Raw genomic sequence first — 25,738 nt, 5'->3', positions numbered from 1 at the left:
TGTGCTGTTCTGGAGCCAGGACTGAAGCTCAGTGCTGATACGGCTCTGTAGAAAAGACTGCACAAAGCAAACAGATCAATGTCAGGAGACCAGGCTCTCACTGTGCTGTCAGCTGTCTGACTCAAACCACAAGCCCCAGTAGAGGAGCCGAACACCCCTAGTGTTTGACACTCTGTGCAGCTCTATTAATAAAACATCAAAACCTCCAATATGCAATAGCTGAATTGCCGTCCTTTAAAAAAAAAAAAAAAAATGGACACCTGAAAAGTTCACTACACTTTTCATCGCGTGTGAAGGGACCGGAAATTACCTCTTTGTCTGATAGCCTTTCACTCTTTAGTATTGCCTCACTGAAAAGCTCAAAATAACATTCACTCTTACTTTTACCTGTAGTTTGTGTCCCATTTTGCAAGATGGTCAAGAGAGTATTTATACCTCACCCTTTGAGAGGCAGAGATAAAATAGGCCATTTACTCTGCATCACTGCCTGAGCGGGCACATGCTGTCGTTTCCCTTTTAGGAAGTGATTTTTTCCCCCTCTCTCTCTCTCTCTCTTTGTCGGGTCTTTCAATTGTTAGATAATTGTATTTATACAACAGTTCTGTCCGGTACTTTAATCTGATTGGCTGTTAGCCGTGCTGATATTCTGCAATAACAGCACTCATTTATTTGTAATTTGTTTCTTTACACCACTGGATCTATAGCAACTTTAGTACTTAACTAATATTAACCAGTGTATTTCTCATTGATTAATGGGAGTTAATGCTTTATCCAGTGTTAACTAATGAAGCTTTTTGTAAAGTTCAGTACACCTGTTTTTATAAATAGTTTCATTACTGTCATCCCACTTAAATTTAGAAGTGTGTGTATGAACGTATGGATTTCGTCCATATAAATGTGTCCTGTTGATCATGATGATAATGATGATGATGATGATAATAATAATAATAATAATAACAACAATAATAATGATAATGTAAATAATAAAAATGTAAGTAATAAAAAAATTATAATAATGATAATAATAATGATAATGTTAATATAATAATAATAATAATAATAATGATAATAATAATAATAATAGTAATAATGATGATGATGATGATGATGTTAATAATAATAATAATAATAATAATAATGTTAATAATAATAATAATATTAATAATAATAATAATAATAATAATAATAATAATGTTAATAGTAAATAATACTAATAATAATACTAATACTTATAATAATAATAATAATAATAAATTTTAGTATTTAATATAATGTTTTATATTTTAATATAATTTTAATATATTATTATTATTAATTAATATTATCATTATTATTATTATTATTATTATTATTATTGTTATTGTTGTTATTGTTAGTAATATTATTTATTTTTTTATTAATTTATACAGTCAATTTAGTTTACCCAATTCACCTATACCCCATGTCTTTGGACTGTGGGGGAAACTGGAGCATCCGGAGGAAACCCATGCCAACACGAGAAGAACATGCAAACTCCACACAGACATGCCAACTGACCCAGCTGAGGCTCAAACCAGTGACCTTCCTGCTTTGAGGCGATTGTGCTACCAACCGTGCCACTGTGCTGCCTCTATTATTATTTTTTATTATTATAATAATAATTTTTATTATAACTATTATGATCATTATTATTTTTATTATTATTATTGCTAGTATTACAGATTTGCACAATATACACACAAACGTTACACACAATAACCCCCATTTAGGCACATTTTGAACAAGAATCACTTGACTCTATATTAAAAAACTTCAAAAAATTAAATAATATAAAAATTTTATACTCTGTCACTGTCCTTCAATCCTCTAGGTTTAAACACCTCAGCATAGTGTCTCCTGCAATAGTAGCATCTCCTGCTTCACTCCAGTTTTGAACGAGTCTCAGAGTGCAGAGACTGAACTATCCATTTTATTTAGGAGTTTACAAGTTTAACTTTCCCCTTCTTGGCAGTTTGCTATAAAATACACAACCCAGGGGATGCTTTATAGATTTATTGTGTTATAACATATATGAATCACGCTGTTTTGGAGAAGGTTATCGCAGCGGGCTGTATTCAGCCAAATACAGTGAAGCAATGCTGTGAACTCCTCAGTGAGTGTAACTATCATAATTTGACTTGCGAGGTGAAAAACAACTTCTGTTGCTCGGCTCTGTCAGTGTGTGTATATTGCAGCTCGACTGCAGAGCGAAATCATGTTTTCTCTCGCTCAAAAGTGGCCAGACAAAAGAGGGAGAGAAGATCGCAATGTACCAGACAGGGAGGTTAAGATGTCAGCTTCCACAACCACCTGTCCTCTTCCTCCAGCATCTCTCCCTCCAGTCTGATCCTCCGTGAAATGGATTCACTCAGTCTATCATGTGGTCCCCTATGTGCATTAGAAGATTGCAGCCGCTGGAGTGGCCTTCATGCATTTAGAGAGGATTTGCTTCAGTTAGAAAGCGTTAAGGGTGTTTGGTGGACGGATGAACGTTTAGATGTCTGACTATCAGTTTGTGTACTTGTGCCTTTTATCACAGAGTTAGAGTAAACGTGTGTATTTATGGATGCTATTCTAAAGATTGAAGGACATTGCATTCTTCTCCGCTAATCCATAACATGCATTGTTACGGAATATTTTTTTTTTCTCGCAACTCATTACATTTCGATGAATTACATACAGTTGTTTGTCTAATGCAGGGGTGTCCAAACTGGGTCCTGGAGGGCCAGTGTCCTGCATAGTTTAGCTTCAACATGCTTCAACACACCTGCTAGGATGTTTCTAGTCTTTTATTTCTTCAATTCTATTTTACAAAACGAGTCCTCTTTGCACTTAAAAAGTTTACAATTAACCAGGTAAACAAATTATAAATGATTAATGAAGGAATTGTATTGCTTTGACTTATTGTTTAATCTCATTTACAAGCACAGTAGCATATTTAAAGCTGCTGTATAGGCTACACCTACCTTGAGTTTGTTCACATTCTGCCTGTATTAACATCCATGCTGTATTTTAATATAGCTTATTTTGATGAATTAGCTCAAACCTTTGACAGCTTTTTCCGCGGTTATGCGCTCATTATATTTCACACACATATGCAAGGTGACTGAAATTAAAATTAAAATACAAAACATACTGAGCCATTAAGTAAAAAAAATAAAAAATAAACAAAACAACAGTTATAGCTACTCTAAAGGAGAACATTGACGTTTTGAAACCAAAACAAACTGAACTTAAAGTAAATTATTTTAAAAATTGTATTGTTTAATCTCATTTACAAGCACAGTAGCATATTTAAAGGGCAATGAAACCCCCTCGTTTCAGCAGGGTGTTTTCACACCTGTACTTTGGAAAAAGTCACAAAAGTGGGCGTGTCCAGCTCTGTTTAGGGGGGAGTGTCGGAGGAAGAAAAGAGGCTTGGTGTGGGAGTGTCTATTTGGGCGCACTGAATTTCAGAGTCAAAACACACAACCACAGCGGACAATGTGACTGTGTTTACATGGACATCTGTAGTCGAATTATTTGCCAAATTGTTAAATGGTGGACTTTAACTGCAGTTTGGCTCTTTCATTCAGGGAATTCATTCATGTCCCTCCCGACAAACATGATATTTGATTCGAGGAAAACTCAGCATTTCCCAGAAACTTAGATGCACACGGCAGGTAGTGTCAGAAAGCCGCGTGTGTTATTCCGGTCACAAAATCCAACACAAGGTTATAGTTTGGTTGTAACTGTTAGTGCTAACTTGTTTACACTCGGTGCAATAGTTTGTTTGATACAAATAAAATACGAACTGAATAAACAAAGAGCACTGGTCGCTCACTTACCAAATCTGTAGAGACAGGACAATCCACAGCAACTAGAGCCGCGTCTTTATTAAGAGGAGACTACAAGCGAATCCGGATCTCAGCGTTTGCAGATGAGAACAGCTCTCAGGTAAACAATAATCCTCCTTGGACACGCGTCGTGTACACTGTTAATCCACACGTGAGTCTGCGCTCTCACAGAGAGTAAATGAAAACAAAACTTAACTGCAGCAAACTATAAAAGCAACACTTCACGCTTGTTTTGCCAATACAACGTGGCGTCTCTGCCGTCTACACTCTGACAGTAATGAATATTAATGAAGTTGCACAATAGAGCGCGCTGATTGGTTTGAACCAAGCCTTACTCATGCATTAATGCAACACACTGTAAGACGTAATAAGACACACTCTGCCACAGACGCCCAGTCTGCACGCTGGAATACAACGCTATTATGTCATGGCCGTGACGCAGCTTCAAAAATTTGTTTCAAACCGGAAGTACGAATTTGCTTGTAATAACGCAAAAACAACCAATTTACACTTTTTAGTGAAATATAGGTGTCCTAATAGTGTTTTTAGCAGTGTGGGACACATATACAACTGTCAACAGCTCAAAAAATGTATTTTGGTGTTTCGTGACACTTTAAAGCTGCTGTATAGGCTATTTCTGTCCGTTTGCATCCCGTCCCTTTGCGCCCCCTGGCGGCTTATTCACAAACTGCGGTCATACACTAAAAACAGAGCGGCAGCTATTTCAAACGGCGGCGGTATATGCTCCGGCGGTAATAGCCACTTTGAACTCTCATCTACTGTATTGCTTGATTAGTTGCTTCAGGTGTGTTTGATTAGGGTTGGAGCTAAACTCTCAAGGACACCGGCCCTCTAGGATCCAGAAAGCATCGAACTCAAGCACATTTCACTGGTTGTATGCACTTAATTATTTAGGCTTGTAACCTTGGTAGAGATGATCCGCTGAAGTTCAAACCAAGTATCAGAATGGAGAAGAAAGTTGCTTTTAATATGTTGTGGTTGTTAATGCTAGACGGGCTGTGGAGTATTTTGGAAATTTGTAGATCTTGTAGTGTTTAAGAGGGGTGGTCAAGAAAAGAAAACACATTCGTACAGTGTCAGTTCTGTGGGATCCTAATGGCTTGATTGCAGAGATCAAAGTAGAATGGTCAGACTGGGTTGAGCAGACTGGAAGCACATGGTAAGTTTTTGTGATTATTAAAAAAGATGGCTGAACTCAAACTTGCGCACACTATTGCAAAGTGATGTTTAATTACAGTTAAGCTTAGTATAAAAAAAGTGTATATATATATATATATATATATATATATATATATATATATATATATATATATAAATATATATATATATAGTATAATTGTATATAGTTTAGGTATATATAGTTTAAATGTATATATAGTTTTGGCATATATAGTTTAGGTCAGAATTATTTGCCCCCCTTTGAATTTTTTTCTGTTTAAAATATTTTCCAAGTGATGTTAAAATGAGCAAAACATTTTTACAGTATGTCTAATAATTTTTTTTTCTTCTGGAGAAAAATTTATTTGTTTTATTTCAACTAGAACAAAAGCAGTTTTTAAATTTTTTTAATCGCATTTTAAGGACAAAATAGCCCCGCTTTTTTCCCCGACAACCCATCATCATGCAATAACTCGCCTAATTACCCTAACCTGCCTAGTTAACCTCCTTAAGCCTTTAAATGTCAGTTGAAGCTAAATAGAAGTGTCTCGAAAAATATCTAGTAAAATATTATTTACTGGGCGACGCTATCCTCCGGGTGCTCCGGTTTCCCTCTCAGTCCAAAGACATGGGGTACAGGTAAATTGGTTAGACTAAATTGTCCGTAGTGTTTGAGTGTGAATGAGTGTGTGTGTGGATGTTTCTCAGAGATGGCTTGAGGCTGGAAGGGCATCCGCTTCATAAAAACGAGCTGGATAAGTTGGCGGTTCATTCCGCTTTGGCGACAACGGGTTAATAAAGGGACTAAGCTGAAAAGAAAATGAATGAATGAATGAATGAATGAATATTATTTACTGTCCTCATGGCAACTATAAAATAAATCAGTTATTAGAGATAAGTTATTAAAACTATGTTTAGAAATGAGTTGAAAAAATGTGCTCTCTGTTAAACAGAAAACAGGGGAGTTAGTAATTCAAGGGGCTGAAAATTCAGACTTCAACTGTATTGTACTATCAAAAATTATTCATACTCTTAATAAATTCTGCTACCAAGTCTATTTCAAAAGCAAATTAAAGTTTATATATATATATATATATATATATATATATATATATATATATATATATATATATATATATATATATATCTACAATGCTGCTTCTTGTACATCGTTTTATTATCTTTTCAGAGAATTCAGTGTCGTTTCCAGTGTCAAAATAAAAAATTCCTGGTTGAATGAAAGAAAGTCAGAATTTCGGGCTTGGTTGTATATAAACAATGAAATTAAAAAAATACAAATGTTAAAATTATATAAACAGAACAATAAAGCAATATAGGTCTGTGCAATTTTTTTTTAAAATAAAATCATGATTCAATCATCATGCACATCTTAATAACCTTGAAGCAGACGAGCTACAACCACAGAAAGCTAATTTGGCACTCTTGTCAACAAAGAGCAGCAATCTGAGGCTATATTTACACAGACTGAACAAAACTAGACAACGATGGCTTTCCTGGGTTGATAGGCTTGATTTGTGGTTTGACATTCAGATGATAAGGGCTGAATTTATCTTAACATGGAAGCATGCCTCTATCCTATATCAGTGGTTCAGGCTGCTGGTTTAATGGCGTGGGGAATATTTTCTTGACACTCTTTGGGACCCTTAGTACAATTTTGCATTATTTTAAAGTCACAGCCCACCTGAATATTGTTGCTGATTATGTCCATCCCTTTATGATGGCTACTTTCAGCATGATACTGCGCCATGTCATAATGCTTCAATAATCTCATACTGGTTTCTCGAACATGAGTTCACCATACTGAAATTGACTACACACTGACCAAATCTCAGTTCAATGGAGCAGTTTTTGGAGTTGGTGGCGATTTAAACATGAATATGGCAAGCTGTATTATACTTAATAAACTGGCGAGTCTTTGTTAATATTTACAGTGGTGATGGTTCACAAAATTCACAGTTTGACATTATTATTATTGCTGTTATTAGTATTCATCATTTTTTATTATTTTCTTTTTTTTCTCTTTAATTACTGTATCGATTAAAACTGTTGTGTTGGATATATTATTTTCTATATTGTTTAGACATTTAACCGAATGCCTTGGACTTATGATTTATCGAAAGGTGTTCTTGCTGTGTGGGCACAACAAAAATCTACTACTTCAGCCAATAGTTCTTAGAACTATAAAAGTGTTCTCTTGTGAAATCTCATACTGTATGTGACAGATTGGCAGTCAACATGTTTATTGTGAAAGATCACCGCTTCCATTCGCCCCAACCCTCAGCTTCATCCAAGCTCAAAACTGCGGAGAGAGTACAGAAAGCTGAGAATAGATGTTGAAGTGCTGAATAGATGGGCACTCTCAGACAAAGCCATGAGATCTGAGTGAACAGCCTCTGTTAGGTAATATGTACTTTTACACTTCATTTTCTTAGACCTCACTCTGGATTTCTGACAATGTCAAGTTAGAAAGAGACTAATCACAGTATTTGCTCAGGCACCCTCCACCATACAGTCCTTTTAAAGGGAAACAGAAAGGCTTTTTTTATGTTATCGTGTTTTTTCAAGCAGAGCTCAAAAGCCATGTGTGCATCTAATGGAATGTCTTCTCCGTAATCCAGGTCGCTCTTCTCCGGTCCTTAAGAGTGAAATGTTTACTTACAGACAATAGATACTCTATACAGCAGCTTTTCTTTTCATAGTCAGCGTTACGGTTACACAGAAAATCTATTTCAGAGACTAGGGCTTCATGTTGTACATGTTTATTTTTCTTGTCCTTGTTGTAAAATAATAGGCATAGGATGGATGCATGTCAATAGTAATATTTGTCACCTGTAAGTTTCTCTCAGATACGTATAGCAGCTTCACAGCATAATACGAGCTGACACTAATCTTTAGTTCAAGGTTTATCTCTTATTATTTTGTGGGAATGATGTGTAATTACATAAGTGAACTGTAATAATAGTAGCAGTAGCTGTAGAGAGGTGAATGAAGTGATGCACCTATCATACCTAGTGCCTACCATTCTGGAGACAGTGCTATTATCTAGGAATGATGACGTTGGTTCAGCAATGTTATGTGCTCAAAGAATTAGGTCAGCTGACTACCTGAATAAACTGAATGACCAGATTATTCCATCAGTGGATTGGTTTCCTTCCCTGGTGACACTGGCTAAGATGACTATGCCAGGAGTCAATGGGCTAAGTTTGTAAAAGAGTGGTTCAAAGAGCATGTGATATCTTATTTACACATAGACTGGCCACCACAAAGTCCAGATCGTAACCCTCTGGGATCTTCAACCGCGTATACACAATTTGAGGCGTGTTATTCTGATAACGCCGAAATGAACTTACATTACACTTTCAGTTTTGATTGTACAGATAAGAGCAATACATCAATCGAATCTGTTAGGTGTCTTTGTATACACTTACAATAACGACAAAAGTGTGTGCTTTCGCAAAAGAAGGAAAACAAAGAGTTTAGGCATTCTTTCTTTCTTTTTTTATAGAAACACCTCACTAAATGAACTAAAAGCTCAGCCAAAAAAAAAAACACACTGAAATGAGACAAATATCTATAGAAAGCTTGAAGCGTCTACTTTTAAATACAGCAAGTGCATGTTGGAAACAAATAATGAGAACCAACACTATGCCTAGTTTCTCAGTCTGAGCTCATTATTTTAATTGCAGCCACACCTATAAGGCTTTGTTATTACAATCGTTCACGTAAAATGCACGCTACATGTAAACTCTGGTCAGAAAAAAACAGTGAAATCTTCACGAATACATAAGAGACACACTTGCATAAAGCTTGGAAGGTGTACTTCCCAACTCATTTTGAAAACAAATGTTGTCTCTCTAGGTAATTCATAGAACTCTATGGAATTCTATAGAATTCTTCCACTCTCTCCAGCTCTGTCCATCATTAACTGAAAAGATGATGATTGCTGCCAAAACTCGGGCATGCCATAATACAAACACAGCACGCTGGCTGGAAAGGTTGTTTCATTTTCATTCTTCTTCTCAGGAATAAAGTGGAACTATAACCCGTTTAACCTCATGGGACCACCGTGATCTGATGCTTCTTTATTCAGAATGTGATGCATGTTATGCATACGTTATTTATTTTACCATATTTAAACCAGTCAAAGTTTGGAAAGAGTTGACTAAGGCTGCAGTCATTTGGCCAATATACAGTTGAAGTCAGAATTATTAGCCCCCCTTAGATTTTTTTGTATTTATTTATTTCATATGACCTAAATTATGTTTAGCAGAGAAAGGAAATTTTCACAGTATATCGGATAATATTTTTTTCTTTTGTAGAAAGTTTTATTTGTTTTTATTTCAACTAGAATGAAACATAGACTGTAAAATATATGGACGTAGTGTCCGTGACGTCACCCATAGGTTTCTGAAGAGCGCAAAAGAAGCCACAAGTAGGCGCGGCCAACCGTCGACATTTTGTTCACGCGTCATCACACCCACGGCGGGATACCAAACAAGGGCAAAGAGGCGGAGAGTGAGCGGAGCTACAGACACCTGCTAGCATTTAGCTTGGACCTGGTTCAGACACACTTTACTTTGGGAGAACGCTTAATACTTTATCACCTGTGACTCGTTTGTATTCTGACCACTTGTGCTTGGTTGTACACTATATCAATAAAGTGTTTAGACTTTTAAAACACTGCTGTAATACATTGAGCCACTAAACATTGTTCTTATGACGTTTTTCAACAGGAGGAAAACGCGAATTACATCCAAACACTTCAGATATAGTCTGTGTTAGTAAATGTAAGACTATTGATAAAATCCAACATAACACTGTATGACAACGCTTCAGACGACTGTTCTAGAGCCTACAGCTAATCAATCTGACAGATTCTGGAGTGCATTACAGCTCTAAATATAAATATAAACGATAAATGATCTTAAATAAAACAAATACATGTACAGAAATGGTATATGAGTATATAACTTTACTCACATGGGAAACGGAGGCCACGTGAATGGTTTGTGAGCACAATTAAGTGCCCTCAGCATGCCATGCCATCTAATAATTGTAGGAAACAAGTCCAAAAGGCAGTTGACTGTGTAAAGCCACATAAAACAACACAGAAATACGATAAATATGCCAAGTCTAGTGGCTAATCTGCAGGATTCAGCTGAGGTGACGTGACGGCGACCAGCGAGACCTAGCTGTCAATCAAGTGGCCACTCCCTTAATTATGCAAACTTAATATAACTTAATATAAAGGAAACGGATGAGTTATAAAAAAATTCACCCCCCTCACAGTTGTCATGAAGGGTAATATTACCTGTATTAACCAAAATCTTTTTTTGTACCAGGCTGTAAACACCTTTTTTCTGCTGTAAAGTTGGCCATTCTAACAGTGGGCTCAATTAAAATTTGCTCTGTTTTGGAGCCAGGAGGGGCCAGGACTAGCGGAATTTGGGATGAATTGCAGTTTTAGTTACTTCCGTATTGGCTTGATGAGGGAGAGCGGGAGGTTGCCGCTTGGAATGAAAGCAGTTTTAACTCTATTTTAGGGACAAAATTATTAGTCCCTTTAGACATTCTTTTTCGATTGTGTACAGAACAACCTATTGTTCTACAATAACTTGCCTAATTCCACTAGTTAACCTAATTAACCTAGTTAAGCCTTTAAATGTCACTTTAAGCTGTATAGAAGTGTCTTGAAAAATATCTAGTCAAACATTATACTGTCATCATGGCACAGATAAAATAAAATAGTTATTCGCGATGAGTTATTAAACTATTATGTTTAGAAATGTGTTGAAAAAAAAATCTGCTCTCTGTTAAACAGAAAATGTGGAAAAAAATGAACAGGGGGCTAATCATTCTGACTTCAACTGTATATTTATGGAGATGGAGATTGCTTTACAATGCCCTTGATGGGTGAACATTAGCCAGTAGGGGAGTGTCTTTTGTCTCTCCATGTGTGAATCATTCATGGCTATTGTCACTCCCACGCATACAACAGTGCTGACCCAAAACTGACTTTACAAAATGTAAAACATTGTAATGCTTTCTTTGCATTAGAGAACAGAATCATCTTCTAAGAATACAAGCATGTACATCAATATTTCTCACATATTATTGTAGCACAGTTTAAGTTGATTACAACAACAACAAAAATACATGTTGGCCAATACTATGTAATAAGTAGCTGACATAAGCACAAATGTCAGGGCATGTTAAATCATCTTAGGGGCCCCATAATCATCTCAGACCCCAGAAGGTTAACCCTATTGAGAATCTTTAGGATGTGCTGGAGAAATCTTTGTGCAATGCTGTGACTCTCCCATCATAAATATAAGGTCCTGCCGAAAAAATGAATGCAACTACGAACACAAATAAATGTTATGATTTTCCAAAACATTGAAACAATGCCATGGCTAATGTGTGTCATAATCAAACCTAAAAGCAGTTTAATTAAATATTAGAGATTGCAAGTTTTACAAGTGATACAAGCAGTAAGATATACAGCATGACCTGAACCCTTATTTTCACATGCTCAAATAAAAGTGATTGGGCGAGATGTAGCTTTTTACAATGTGTCCTTAGCAGTGATATGGGGTATCTTGGGTTCTTCTCAACCTTCATTACCAGTAAAAGACTGTCCCATAAAACACAAAAAGTAGCAAAATGTGCCCATGTCAAGTCTTTTATTAAATAGTTAGGCTCTCTCTTGGCTTATCTTGACTCCCTCGCCATAGTATGCTACTCGTGCATATGTTTTGCCTCTCTTACGATACTATGTTACTCGCATATGTGTCTTGCCTCTCACTATAGTATGCTACTTATTAGGGGTGTGACGATACACTCAGCTCACGATACAATGTGTATCACGATATAATGTTCACGATTCGATATGTATCACGGTATTTAGAATAAATTTTTTTAATTAAACTGAAATGCAAATTTTATTTAAAAAAAATTAATTACCAAGTAAACTACTTTTTATGTATTTCTTTTGTTTCAACTTGTTAAACTGAACCTTCTTTAAGAAAATTAATTAAACAGGCCTCTCTCTGGAAAATAAAACAATTTAAAAACTTCTTATAAAATATTATTGAAATTATTCAATTCAATTGAATTTAACAGTAGGGCTTAAGGCTTTGCTTGGTCAAAAAAAGAAATTTACATTTCCAGGTAATCAGCATTTCTTTAAGATAATCCTGAACTGATGTGTATCTGTCTGAGAGGTTTTTATGGATGGCTGTCTTCATGTTGGGCATGATGAGTGACAGGGTGGCCGTCTTTTCATTACACAGGACAGTCGAGACTCTTTTTAGCAGTTTAGGCATGTTTACTATTTCTTCAGCGTCGCTGATGTCGGCACTATCAAGTGTATCATGTTGAAGTGCATTTTTGTGTACCTCTGTACTCAAAAGAGTTAATGCTTGTCGTAATCATAACTCTAAAATGCGATATGATTATTTAAATAATGTGCACGCTTTCGGTTTCATTTCCACTGCTGTTCATACTTCCCACGCGGCTCCTGAACGATCACTCTGTTCCACAAACTGAATGTTGTTTACTACTTTATTACCTGTTAGTCCCAACCTGCAGGTTATGTTCACTGAAGCAGACGCGCGCGCGTCTATAATAGTCTGCCTTCTGAAGTAACAGCTCACGGTCAGCTCACATCATGTGTGATTTTGCGGCCGCCAATACATCATTATATGAAGACAGAATGATTTTTAGGGTGAATTGTACCTTATAAATACAGTATGTGACTCTTTCAACACCATTAGGAGGTATCCATGTCGCTGTGCAAAGTATGTAAATCACTGTGAAGACTAAAACTTAGGCTATGTTTGACCCAGTATGCATGTCAAAAAGCGGACGAGTCTAAAGCAATGACTGTACAACCGAAATGTTGCCAGACGTCTGATTTTGAGAGGATGGGCCATCCACTATTTCAACTCCATTCATTTTGGTCTGCTAACATTACTGCTGCTGCAATCTGAACTCACGTGCGACAGCAGGTGGAACGTAGCTCACGTGCAAACAGCTCAACTAATAAGAGAAAACGGACGTCATATCGTAAAAAAATCATCATAACGCCATGATGCATATTGTGACATTTTCGCATCGCAATAAATCGTACAACGATAAATCGTTACACCCCTACTACTTATGCTTCCATCTTGTCTCCCTCTTCATAGTACGCTACCTTGACAAATGACATTAGAAAACTGTTATTACTTCATAACAGAGCCAGAATTGTCCTCATTTGCATCACAATGTACCATAGTAATGGTTTAATTTTGACACCCCTTCACAATATATTTCATTTGTAATGCTAATTATACAGTAAATAAAGCCTCCACGCCATTCATTTATCAGTCTAAGTTTACAGATCTATCATCCTTTTCTGAGCTGTTGTGTAGTAGAAGTGAAATGTCCCCTTCATTGGAGTCGTTTTCTGGCTCTGCATGTGTGGGCAGTGAGTCGTAGGCAGACTGTTTCTGAGGAGCTTCTCATTGCTCTCTCACAGGCACGTAGTGCTGCAAAATCCCATTAACAATCTCACAGCTCAGCCACGGCTGCACACCGAGTCTGTCCGCACAGGTGGGCTGTCATCTCTCCCTCTGCTCCGCACCACCGTCCCCCTGTGGACACTCATGTACTACAGTGAGAAATGGGGTTAACACAACAGGAATGTCCTGCCACTTCCTGGAACACAATAAGACCAGATTTGAATTTGGAATTTTGAATATCACCAGAAACAGACACCTTACATTTGCAGCAATGTTGGTTGGAGTGTATTTTGTGTGTGTGTGTGTGTGTGTGTGTGTGTGTGTGTGTGTGTGTGTGTGTGTGTGTGTGTGTGTGTGTGTGTGCGTGCGTGCGTGCGTGCGTGCGTGCGTGTGGGTGTGCGTGTATGTATGTATGTATGTACAGTTGAAGTCAGAATTAATAACCTTACTTTGATTTTTTTTTTTTTCTTGTTAAAATATTTCCCAAAAAATATTAAACAGAGCAAGAACATTTTCACAGTATGTCTGATAATATTTTTTCTTCTGGAGAAAGTCTGAAATTGTTTTATTTCGACTAGTATGTATGTATGTAAACTGTATGTACTTTATGTATGTATTTATTCTAGTGTGATGTGAGAATGTATGGGGTTTTAACAGTGTGCAACTTATACTTTATTATTATTATTAATGGATTATCAGGAAGGAGTATGTTTTCAGTAATTTGTGTAATACATGCCTCAGTGAACCAAATTCAAAGTTTTATTTTAATGAAGTCTCGTTGGTTAATCAAACTTGTTTAAATGTTCTGTGTTTTGAGGGATAATGAGGGATTTTTGAAGAGACGTGAATTTAAAAGAGGATTTTTTTTTGGTAATACTTTATAATACACACTATGAATCATCTAGTAAGCATTCGCAAATAGTTCAATCATTATCTGTTAAGCATTAACTTTTCAGTAATAAACAATAGTAAGCAGTTTATAGTTATTCTGCGTTTAAGGGGGAAACACGTCAAACTTAACGAAACATTGGAGGGTGCATGCTGAAAGGCAGAGGAATGCGCTGTCTTTGACAGCTCGCGACTTCATCTGGCACTTTTACTGTACATTAACATGGACACCAATACTCTGATTTTAATATGTTTAAGATAATACTCTTTTTAAGAGTCCACCATGTAAACTGCGTTTTTTGATTACCTTAAAGGATCACCGTGTCATGAAATGCGGAGGTTTGTCTTTCCGTTCGCCGTGCGGTATCAAATTTCATTAAAAATGAAAATTACGAAATTAGATGAAACTCTTGAGGAAACGCTAGATAACCTGGTGATGCAACATTATTTGTTTTATACTGAAACTTTCCTTCAAAAAGTGCTTCCTTGGTCTTATCTGTATTTCTTTGCATGTTGAACACACGTCGACTACAACAGGAAAAAACTGCAACTGCGTTAATTGCGTAATTTTTTTTTAACACGTTAAATATTTAAATTAATCGCATGTGTTAACGCACTAATTTTGACTGGACTACTAATGATACAATACTTCAAAGTAATTTAGCAAAGTTTAAACTGCCCAGTGATTTTATTTTATGTTTGCAAAGATTTATTTTTCATTTGATACAGTTTCATTTGAGTATCTTTTTTCCTGTTTAGAATTTAACTGACCCTGTAATTGTCATTTTGTAGGGATTTATAAAGCAGAAATAGTTCTCACTTTAGATTAGGTCACAAAACTGCATGAAGTTGACCTACTAAAGCATTTATTAACCACTTAAACTCGTGACGTCATCGACTTTCGCTTTCAGATTTAAAGGGCTAGCGTTGCACCAGACCCCCATAAGTGGTGTCGTTTGAAAGTGTAGAATCTATATTTTATGCACATATGCATCACTTTGGTTTTTATTCTACTGTATAAAAGTTATTTACACTTAAATACACAGTATTTTGGATACCCGAGCTAGGTATTTTACATTGGTTATTACATTTTCATATTTTTTCATATGACACAAGTACAAGTTATAGCTCAAATGAAAGCTCTTGCCAGTGCTCATACAGTTCTAGCATTCTTTTTACTGAATTATATTAATATGCCAAACAGTTGTTGAATGAATTGTGGTGTTTCCATGGCGCAGAAATGTAAACAATACATTCATGATCAATAAGCAGCCCCAGATAGCACAGACAGCTGTCATCTCTTACCCTATGCTGTGCCCTTCAGGGCCATTCTCCTCTGTTTTTGAGGTGATGTACATAAGTAATCCTTTTATATGTCTGACGTGATCCAAACACAGTGAATTATGTTTGATCAAACTAAAGAATAGTGAAACATGAAAACAATGATCGGTCCCTGTGGCTTGTACAGCACCTCTCATCAGTTGGAATGCAATAACCTCTGCATAGACTATGGTAGAGACATTTTTCTTTTTTCCTATGACTACAGACATGTGCAGGAACCACCAAAATTAATTACAGCACACTAGACCACACAGACCCTAAAAAGTACACTTTCAAATTTGATTTTATAAAAAAAATACAAAAAGCACCTCTCTTTTTGGATGTTTATTATAACACAGACGACATATACAGTTATTTTAAACACTTTCAATAGTGTTTTATGAAAATTCAATAGGTTTTCTTTAAAATGATACCAAAATTTTGCATTTACACCTTTTTATGTGGATTTGGGAAGCTTTTAAATTTGGGTAGCCAAAATCCAGGCGGAAATCCCCAAATAGCAGCAGAGTTTAAGTGGTTAATATACAATTTACATACAAATTAACTATTAGTATACGCCTGAATAATAAACACACACAGAAACACCAACTGACCCAGCCGACGCTCGAACCAGCAACCTTCTTGCTGTGAGGCGACAGCACTACCTACTGTGCCACTGCATTGCATATTTATAAATATAAATACTATTACTACTACTAATACTGCTATTACCATTACTACTATTGCTAAAATATTATTAATAATATTCATTTTAATCCTTTATTCTTTCATATATAAATGTATTTGTGAATGCCTCTGCATCCTTGTGTGTGTTAAGCAACGTGCATGCATGTTTTTGTACCCGCATGGGCACATACAGTAACACTACCTTGCTCTTAAAATAATAATAACTCTATGCCATTGTCTTTAGACCAGTTGTTATTTGGTTAATGCTGTAGTCTTTTTCAATTGGTTTAAAATAGCAACATGCCAACAGTGTGCCTTTACACACCTCATTTACAGACCAGCACACCCATGAGTCTACAAAGTGGTGAAAATGCATTTGCTATTTTACCCTAGTGTACTGTTCAAATTTACTACACTTTGTTTTGTTCGTGGCTGTTTTTGGCCCATTGACTTCCATTATAATGGCATTTTTTTTATGGCAAAGCCATGACAGCATATAATCATGCTTTCTTGTTTGTAAGTGGTTTTCCCTGTTAAGAAGAGGTAAAGTGTGTAATTTGTACTTATTAGTCGGCAGCATTAACCTTTTAGATAGGCCTGTGCAAAAAAATGTTTATGGCTTTTACATGGAGTTCTATGGAACAAAACAGACGATTATAGTACATAAATACACTTACTATATTCTGAGAGTTAAGCTGCTTATTTCGATTTTCGCAAGCATGTCAAAATAAGTGCACACAGGTGTCACACACACTATACTCCACATAGAGGGCAGAAGCTAAGCTTTTTTTTGCACTGATAATCAACAGGAAATAATTTTATTTTACAATCAAGAATGCATGATTACTTTATAAGATGTCATGGCTTTGCAATAAAAAATACATTTTAATGAAAGTCAATGGGGCATAAACAACCACAAACATAATGAATGGGCAGTACATTTTTGCCCAGAGTGTATTGTTGATTTTTTTTTTTTTCAAAGCATTTTTTCAAAATATGTGTCAGAATAAAATTTGTCACTAGAAATCATTCCATTTGCTGAAACACATAGAAAGGTATAGCCAAATTAAGATTCAAAATCACCCCAGAGTGGATGAAAACATTTCCAACAGCAAACATTGGTTAAACAACATGGTGTAAAACATGAAAATGATAGCTGTGCGAGTCTGAAAATATCAAAAATATCACTTGCGCCGTTTCTGGCACCACATTGCACCAGATGTATGATAGGGCCCTATGAGTTTGTTTACTTTACTTTTAGGCTCTATAAAGATAAAAACTCTTAGTTTATAAGAAAATGTCTTTTGAACACTTCCAATGTCTATCATATTGCTATTTGCCAGTGTTCAGCCTGAATATGTTCCTCCCTTTTTTAAGATTTAATATACATATTATGGTTATTCTGAGTGTGCCAGTTTAGGTTCAGTTCAAAACACAATTCAGATTTTTTTTATTATAATTTGTTAAAAAGTGTCATTTATTGTATGTGTTTATTATAATGTGTTAAAAAGTTTAACAACAAACTGATGATATGGTGATGCGCGCCTGTCAATTAATATTGGTGGGTCGAGGGGAACGCATTCCTACGTCAAGTTGCGGTCAATCTAAAAACCGCTCCAATTGGTCCCCTGTTTTTATGTTGTTAAATTGAAAAAAAAAAAAAAACAGGACTGGGTGTGTTTATGGGTGCTTTCACACCTGCCTTATTTAGTTCGATTGAATCGCACTAGAGTTTGTTCCCCCTTTTGGTATGATTCGTTTGGGCAGGTGAGAATGCAGCAATCGTACTCGAGTGCGCACCAAAAGCGGATCAAATAAGCGTACCGAGACCACCTCTTCAAGCAGCTCTTTCAAATGAACCCTGGAGCAGTTCGTTTGTGGTGAGAATATGATTCGTACTAAAACAGGTCCAACCGCAAAAAGTACTGCGCGTTTTGGACTAATTCAGCTGCCGTAGGCCGATGCGCTGTGCATTATGGCATATGGAGGAAAAATATTTGTTGACAGCGCTTTACCAACAAAGAGAGAGAGAGAGAAAGGGGAAAACATTACCTGATGGATCGTTGGTAATATTTCCCCAAGATGACCATGTCGCAGTTTAGCTAAATTAATTCACTTTTCCTCCTGAAGTGATGTGCGATGCATTAAACACTGTTTTCCAGCCACGGCGGCGCTTTATTTTCGTAATGTATAGTTTGTCTAAAGCAGGGATACAATCAGCCAGCGCAGTCGTCCCTCCAGAGCCTCCAGAGTAAAAGGTTTTGTTTACCTGCGGCATTTTCCCGCACGTGACTTCTGACCAATCAATAAGCAGTTTAGGAAATATGCTCAACAACATCTGGCCAATGAGAGAGATGACTGCATTTTGGTTCGTTTCAACTGGTTCGGACCAAAGCCAGCAGTGTGGCGTGAAAACGACCCAAAGACGCCAGGAGATGCAACAATGTATCATTTATTACCCTTGGTTCGGACCAAATGAAGCGAACTACAGATGTGAAAGCACCCTTTGTCACCCCAGTATGACGGTCTATACACTATACCTACACACATGTCTGTCCAAAAAGCTTGAAAAGTAGATTTTTCACCATAGGTGCCCTTTAAGCCTGCTGGCATGATTATGCTTTTACAACAAACCTTTGTTGGGCTGAAAAAAAAATCGAAAACGAGTCTATAGGAGTACTGTCAAGTTACTCCATTTAAGTTGAAGTAATGAGGTATTTAATTAACTCATTACTTTCAACACTGAGTTCAAAACTTTTGTACAAATGAGAATTAATTTACAGTACATTTTAAAATAACTACACTCATTTCATTTGATAAAGTTGACTGCTGAGTTTTACAGTGTAGCAACACAATTTAATTTGATGACCATATCATATACATATGGTAACATTATAGATAGCTTCAGCTGACAGCGGCTATTGAGATATATGGCAAACTATATGATTGCTTGGCTACAATGTGGGTGTCAATGTGTGTGAGTGTGTTCCGAAATACAATACAGATAGATTTAATTCTACTGGATTAAATTTGGTTCTCTATGGCTTTTTCCACATCAAATCATTTAGCTAATAAAAATGACCGCAATGATGCGGCATGTTTCTTGCATGGCGCTTGTAAATATTATTTCAGCTGTGAGCTAGACATGCACCACAAATATCCAGGTCAAGGACTATTGTTCTTCTCTCTCAGTTGCACACACACACACTCTCTCTCTCTCACCTCTCACATATTGTATCTCATCTGTTTCTCAGTTTCAGTGGTCATGACATTAAAAGCTATCAATTTGTGGTAAAACACTTTTTGGTTTGCCTCCCCCAAGGCACCTCCAGTAACCCTTGACAGAAACCACCAAGACATTTGTCATTGCGCCTTTTCCCTCTGCTTTTGTATATCCCTGCAAATGTCATTTGAAATGAGAATCTATTGGTGGGCTGGATTACATCGGATGCTCTGCGCCGTGTGCCTTACAGCCTGTCATAATTTCTCTGCCCCAAGGTGGCCGTGACATTTGTTGTGGGTTCGGAAGTTCACCAAGAGACCACGAATGACTTCACTCAAATCGGAAAACCTTTTCTAATGGGAACAGTTGCTCTCGGTAAGACCAATTTTGCTTGTTTCCTTCATTCCCCCACCATCCATAACAGTGTTTGGGCACTTGCGTCTCACCCTGTCAGAAACTAAATATCAAAATAAAAAAGTTCACCTAAAGTTTTCATCTTGACGTGGTTTTGTCCTTTTTGTTGTTTGTTTACTTTTCATAAAAATATATTTTTCAAGTTAAAAAAATAATAAATGATGATGATGATAATAATAATAATAATAATTATTATTATTATTACTTTTATTATTATTATTATTAATACTTTTATTATTATTATTATTATTATTATTATTATTATTATTATTATTGTATTATTATTTATTTTATAATAATAATAATAATAATAATTATTATTATTATTATTATTATTACTTTTATTATTATTTATTATCATCATTATTATTATTATTTTGTATTATTATTTATTTTATAATATCATTAATAATAATAATAATAATTATTATTATTATTATCATCATCAATTATTATAACTTTTATTATTATTGTTATTATTATTATTATTATTAATACTTTTATTATTTTATCATTATTATTATTTTTTAAACATTATTAATATTATTATTATTATTATTGTTGTTGTTATTATTTACATTATTTACATTATTATTATTATTATTATTATTATTATTTACATTTTTTACATTATTATTATTAATTTTATTATTATTTACATTATTATTATTATTATTATTATTTACATTATTATTATTATTTTTTTTTTACATTATTATTAATATCATCATCATCGTTATCAACAGAACACATTCCAATAATTTAAAAAAACACTTAAATATCCCCATGGTTGGTGCGATGACGTATGAACAAAATGGTGACGGTTGGCCACGCCAACTTGTATATCCATATCTTTTTACAGTCTGTGATTTTGACATGTGTTTACGGCATTCTCGAATGCAGTGTTACATTTTGAAAAAAGGAAATGTGAGGCATTTTGCGTTTTGTGTGTGCAGTTTTGAGATTTGTGTGTAGAGTTTTGAAAAAAGTGACACTGTTTTGAAAATGTATGTAAGCAGTTGAAAAAACTGTAAAATACTTGTCTTAAAATGTCCAACACTTGGAATAGTTTTACGTTTTAAAATTGAGCTGAAGTGTCCAAATCCTTTCTGATGCCACTGAATTCCAGGAAGGCGCACTGTTTTCCCTCTGTTCATATAGTGTGTGGGCAGTGTGTTTGGGTCCAGTGAAGTAAAGGGATTTGTAAGTGAAGAGACACCAGTGTGTGGCTTCATCACAGCTGGTGTGCTGAGCAGCTAATGAAAGTACCTCTCGAACCTTATCACTGTGACAATGTAGATGTTAGCCAGGAGTCGAGGGAATTCTCTCACTGTCCCTCTCTCTAATCCTGTTAATTGGCTGCCACACTCAGAGCTGTAAGGTCCTGAGGCAGCCAAACCTCGCCGGCCCGCAGGAGGCTTCTGTCAACAGAACAAACAAAATCCGCCCGCGAGCGTCTCACACATCTCCTTGCTCTCATTTGCAGCCAAAGCCACTGTGACACCTCTGAATAGACAGCTGCTTGCTCGATGGCTTTTTTTAAAGGGCCCAGCATACGCCCCTGCGGTACCTCAAGGCACCTTAATGGACATCTGCTTTTAAGAAGTCACAAGGCCAGGCTTTGTTTACATTGACAGCATGGGGAGTCCATCTTTCTCCGGTCCAGCTGACAAGAAGGGAATGAGCTGGCGCAGTTTCAAACCGAGCGCATTTTATAAAAGAAGGAAAAGGCATGCTTATAATGCACGTGTCAGCAGGCCCAAGCCAACTTTGAGGTCTATAAATATGTAAGTTTCATGTTCGAATATACAAATGAAAAATTGTTTCAAACTACGTCACTGAATGAATTAATGATGCTGATTCGCTCAAGAGGATGCGGCTGCTGCTTTCGCTCCGCCATGTTGCCAGATCCAATTATTGTAAGCATTGCTCCGTTGGGCTTGTTTTTAATACTCAATGTGACAGTGTTAATAAAGTAATTAGGGTGTTAATAAAACAAGATGATGAAGGTTGGGGTTAGCAATTCTGTGTCCTATTTGCAAGATTTGATCTGATTTTTCACAAAACTGTCAAACGCGATCAAAGCAGTGGTGTAATAACAAGGGGTACACTCAACTTTTTTGTCTGGTTCTCAAAGGAGTACATGGAGATGTTGCTTGGCACAATTTTATGCATAGCAAGTCTACATGAGGTCATCAGCAACCCTTTAACTGCCCCACTAAGAACATTTTATTTGGATTGCATTCCCTAACTCTCATGTCCCTAGTTAACATACTCAATGCATTTTTTTTTTCAACACGTCCCATAATTTCTAAAATATCAACCTCTACCAAATGGTAGATATGTCAGTTTATGGTAAAAATACTGGAATTTGAAGTTTAAGACAAATATATAAAAAACATAATAAAAACAAAAGATTTTTGAACACAAAATCATCTTTATTTTTGAAGTATGCTATAAAATATTCAACCCAGGCTCATTCTGAAAACGTAGTCTCGTAGATGTTTCTGGAGACCGTGAAATACGTCCCGGGAGGTACGTATGGCTGCATTTAATTTTTTTAAGCGAACGCTACGGTGTGACACTGTTCCCTTGCCGGCTGACCGCTTACCTCCATGTGGAGGGCTTTCTCGCTGCAATCAGTTTTTCCGGTCAGCTCATCGTGTGCGTCGGCGGACTTCAGATGCAGAGAGGAGGAGTTGACCACAGCGAGCAAATTCGAGGCCGGGGAAGAGTGGTTCCAAAAATTAAGTGAACGAGTTCATAACAGGGTGAGAACGTGGTGAAATCCGAAAACGTGGTGAAAAAAACAGACGAGGGCTTTTCTTTTTCTACACGGCTTTTCTAAATTGTTGCTCTGGTTTAGGGAAGTGAGCAGGCGGGCGGGTCAATCGGTAAAACTGGTTGGGTTTAGGGAAGGAGGAGGGTGGGTCAGCCGATTGGCTGGTCGCGCAGTCAATCATTTGGTCAGTCAGACAGCGGCCTCTAGTGGGTTGACGCCATAACAGCGCGGGCGCGAACGGCACTTGCCAGAGACATTCGAGATAAGAAAGCACACACAGCAGCCTCTCACGGAATCGCGACAACAAAAACTGCACAAATACGTATTTCGCGGTCTCCAGAAACGTCCGCTGGACTACGTTTTCAGAATGAGACTGGTTTGAAAATATTAATTTAAAATTATTTATTTTGAAAGATTCTCATTTAACATGTTTTTTTTTTTTTTTTTTTTTTTTTTTACAATAAAACCAAAATCTGTCATGGTCCTGACATGACAGTCTTGTCTGTCCTGTCAGTGTTTAATGTTTGCCTGTTTGTCCTGTGCTTAGTGATCAACTAGAAGTAAAGTTATTATATGTTGCTCTTACAACTGTGTACAACAACTGATGACAAGACTTGTGTCAGGTAGTGTACATAGGGCTGTAACACTTGTATTTTAGTAAGTTAAAGCTAATTTAATGCCAGCACATTTGAAACCTTAAAATCTTGAATGCTCACAAGTCTTGGTTTTGGAAGTGTTAGTTAACCCCTTTCACCTATACTATCACACCAATTTAAACAGCCTTAGTTGGTCCCTGATATGACTAGAACATTTACTCCATTTCTCTTAAACAGCCACTTACAGTGCATCGGGAAAGTATTTATACTGCTTGACTTTTTACACATTTTTTTATGTTATAGCCTTATTTTATAATAGATTAAATTAGTTTATTTTCTCAAAATTATTCACACAATACCTCATAATGACATAATGACAAGAGAAGGGCCTTAGTCAGGGAGGTGATCAATAACCCGATGGTCACTCTGTCTGAGCTCTAGTGTTCTTCTGTGGAGAGAGGAGAACCTTACAGAAGGACAACCAACTGTGCACAGGGCTCGAAATTGACCTTTTTGCTTGGTAGCACTGGTGCTCCTAACTTTAAAAATTTAGGCACATCAGCCAAAATTTAGTTGCACCCACCATTTATAAGCACCGTTACTACAAGTGTTATACAAACATATTTATTGTATTTGAAATCAACACTAATCAAACTAACAAGCAAAAAAATATATACATAAAAAAATATAGCTGTCACTAGCACAGCGGACAGCATTTGGCGATTATATGAAGGATTAAACAGAAGCTCTCGTGCTAGATGTGGCAAACAGTTCCCTGAAAACTCCAACCCACAGACTTTTCATAGCGGACTTGATGCCAATGGAAGTCTTTTATCCACTCTTCGAAAAGTGTAGATGGTGGATTAACATTCAGCACATGGTCACTAGTAGGATGTGTCATTATTTGTAACTTTAGATGCCATGGTTTCTAAAACAAAATCTGTCAGTGTTATCTTCATTCTCATCTTCAGCGCTTTACAATTTTTCGCGGTAGTAGCTCTCTCTGTCATCCCAAGCCAGAAGGCACTGACTGAGTGATTGACAGCTGATATTAACCAATCATTCGCGTTCAGTGCTAGAGCAGTGGTGGGCCAAAATGAAGAGCGCGAAGTAGGGGTAAGCATTACGCACTTGGCTTTGTTTACTGCAGCAAGTTGACATGACAACTGTTTTAAACCATTCCTGAGCGCTGCGTTTCCGCGTTTCAAGTGCAGACAAAGAGCTTAGAGATGGATTCTGCGTGAATGTCTCCCGAATCCACGCATGTGGTGAACATTTTGCAGTAAAAACTGGTCGCACACAACAATTTTAAGCACTCGCAGAAATGCTCCCAAATATATTTTGAGGTCGCATAGATAAAATTTCGGGCGCAAATGCGACCAAAATAGTCACAATTTCGAGCCCTGGTGCAGCAATCCACCAATCAGGCCTGTATGGTAGAGTGGGCAGACGGAAGACACTCCCTGCCTTTAATTTGCTAAAAGGCATCTGAAGAACTCTTAGACCATAAGAAACAACATTTTCTGGTTTGAGACTAAAATTGAACTCTTTGGAATGAATGCCAGGTGTTACATCTGGAGAAAACCAGGCACTGCTCATCACCAGGCTAGGGTTGTAACAATATACCGGTATGACGGTTTACCACGATTTGAACGTGCACGATTATCATACCATGAACAATTACATATCAACGGTTTTAACCCTTAAAGACCGAGACAGCTGCCCGCGGCTAAAAATAAGTATTGCTCTTAAATGTTTAATAACTTTTGATCCGCTGATCCGATTTATAAAATTCAAAGATTGGCATAAAGAAGAGAATCTTAGCTTTCCAGTGCTGTATCACATAACATTCGCGGACTTTCAGAGGCTCCGGAATCAGTGCGGTTACGTCATCAAAATTTGACCACGCTGATTTGACAAAGAAACGCTCACTGTGTCTCCGGACAAACCAGACACGATACATTGATGCATTGTCCCTCCTCCATGCCCAGATTGGTTCAAACTCGCTATATCACAACCAATAAGCATAGGTTTCGCTTTTGTTTGTGGACCAAGCTTTTTGAACAACACGGAATGAGAGATAGGCATACATTTATGCGTGGCTAAATAAAACGCAAAAAAAAAAAAGTTTTGCATGAAATAATTCTCATACTAAGTACTTTTGCATGCACAGCAGCACAGAAACATGACAAAACAGTGACACAGCAAAGACGAACTGCTGCTCTTGCTGTTTTCAAAAGACGCAAATGAAGGTGCAGCTGTTAGTCTGC

The 25,738-nt window shown here is 36.6% G+C and overlaps 1 protein-coding gene across 50 annotated transcripts in view; it reads left to right on the top strand.

Annotated features, from left to right (window-relative positions):
* si:ch211-51h4.2 overlaps positions 1–25,738 on the top strand; it is a 458,725-nt gene that overhangs the window by 128,009 nt on the left and 304,978 nt on the right. For 36 of the 50 annotated variants that reach the window (XR_015502336.1, XR_015502339.1, XR_015502337.1 and 33 more), the window contains exon 9: positions 19,952–20,051. The exons of 13 other annotated variants lie outside the window; for them this stretch is intronic. Coding sequence is in view for 26 of the 37 variants with exons in the window: in XM_087273261.1 (XP_087129387.1) it covers positions 19,952–20,051 (100 nt within the window). In the remaining 11 variants the exon portion in view is untranslated. Of the gene's footprint in view, positions 1–19,951; positions 20,052–21,576; positions 24,126–25,738 lie in introns of those variants that run through there. One more of the 50 variants, XM_087273281.1, reaches the window with a different exon arrangement.

Source organism: Danio rerio, chromosome 11, assembly GCF_052040795.2.
Source record: "Danio rerio strain M-AB ecotype USA chromosome 11, GRCz13ab, whole genome shotgun sequence".
Classification (NCBI taxonomy): domain Eukaryota; kingdom Metazoa; phylum Chordata; class Actinopteri; order Cypriniformes; family Danionidae; genus Danio; species Danio rerio.
This window is presented reverse-complemented; position numbering and strand designations above follow the sequence as displayed.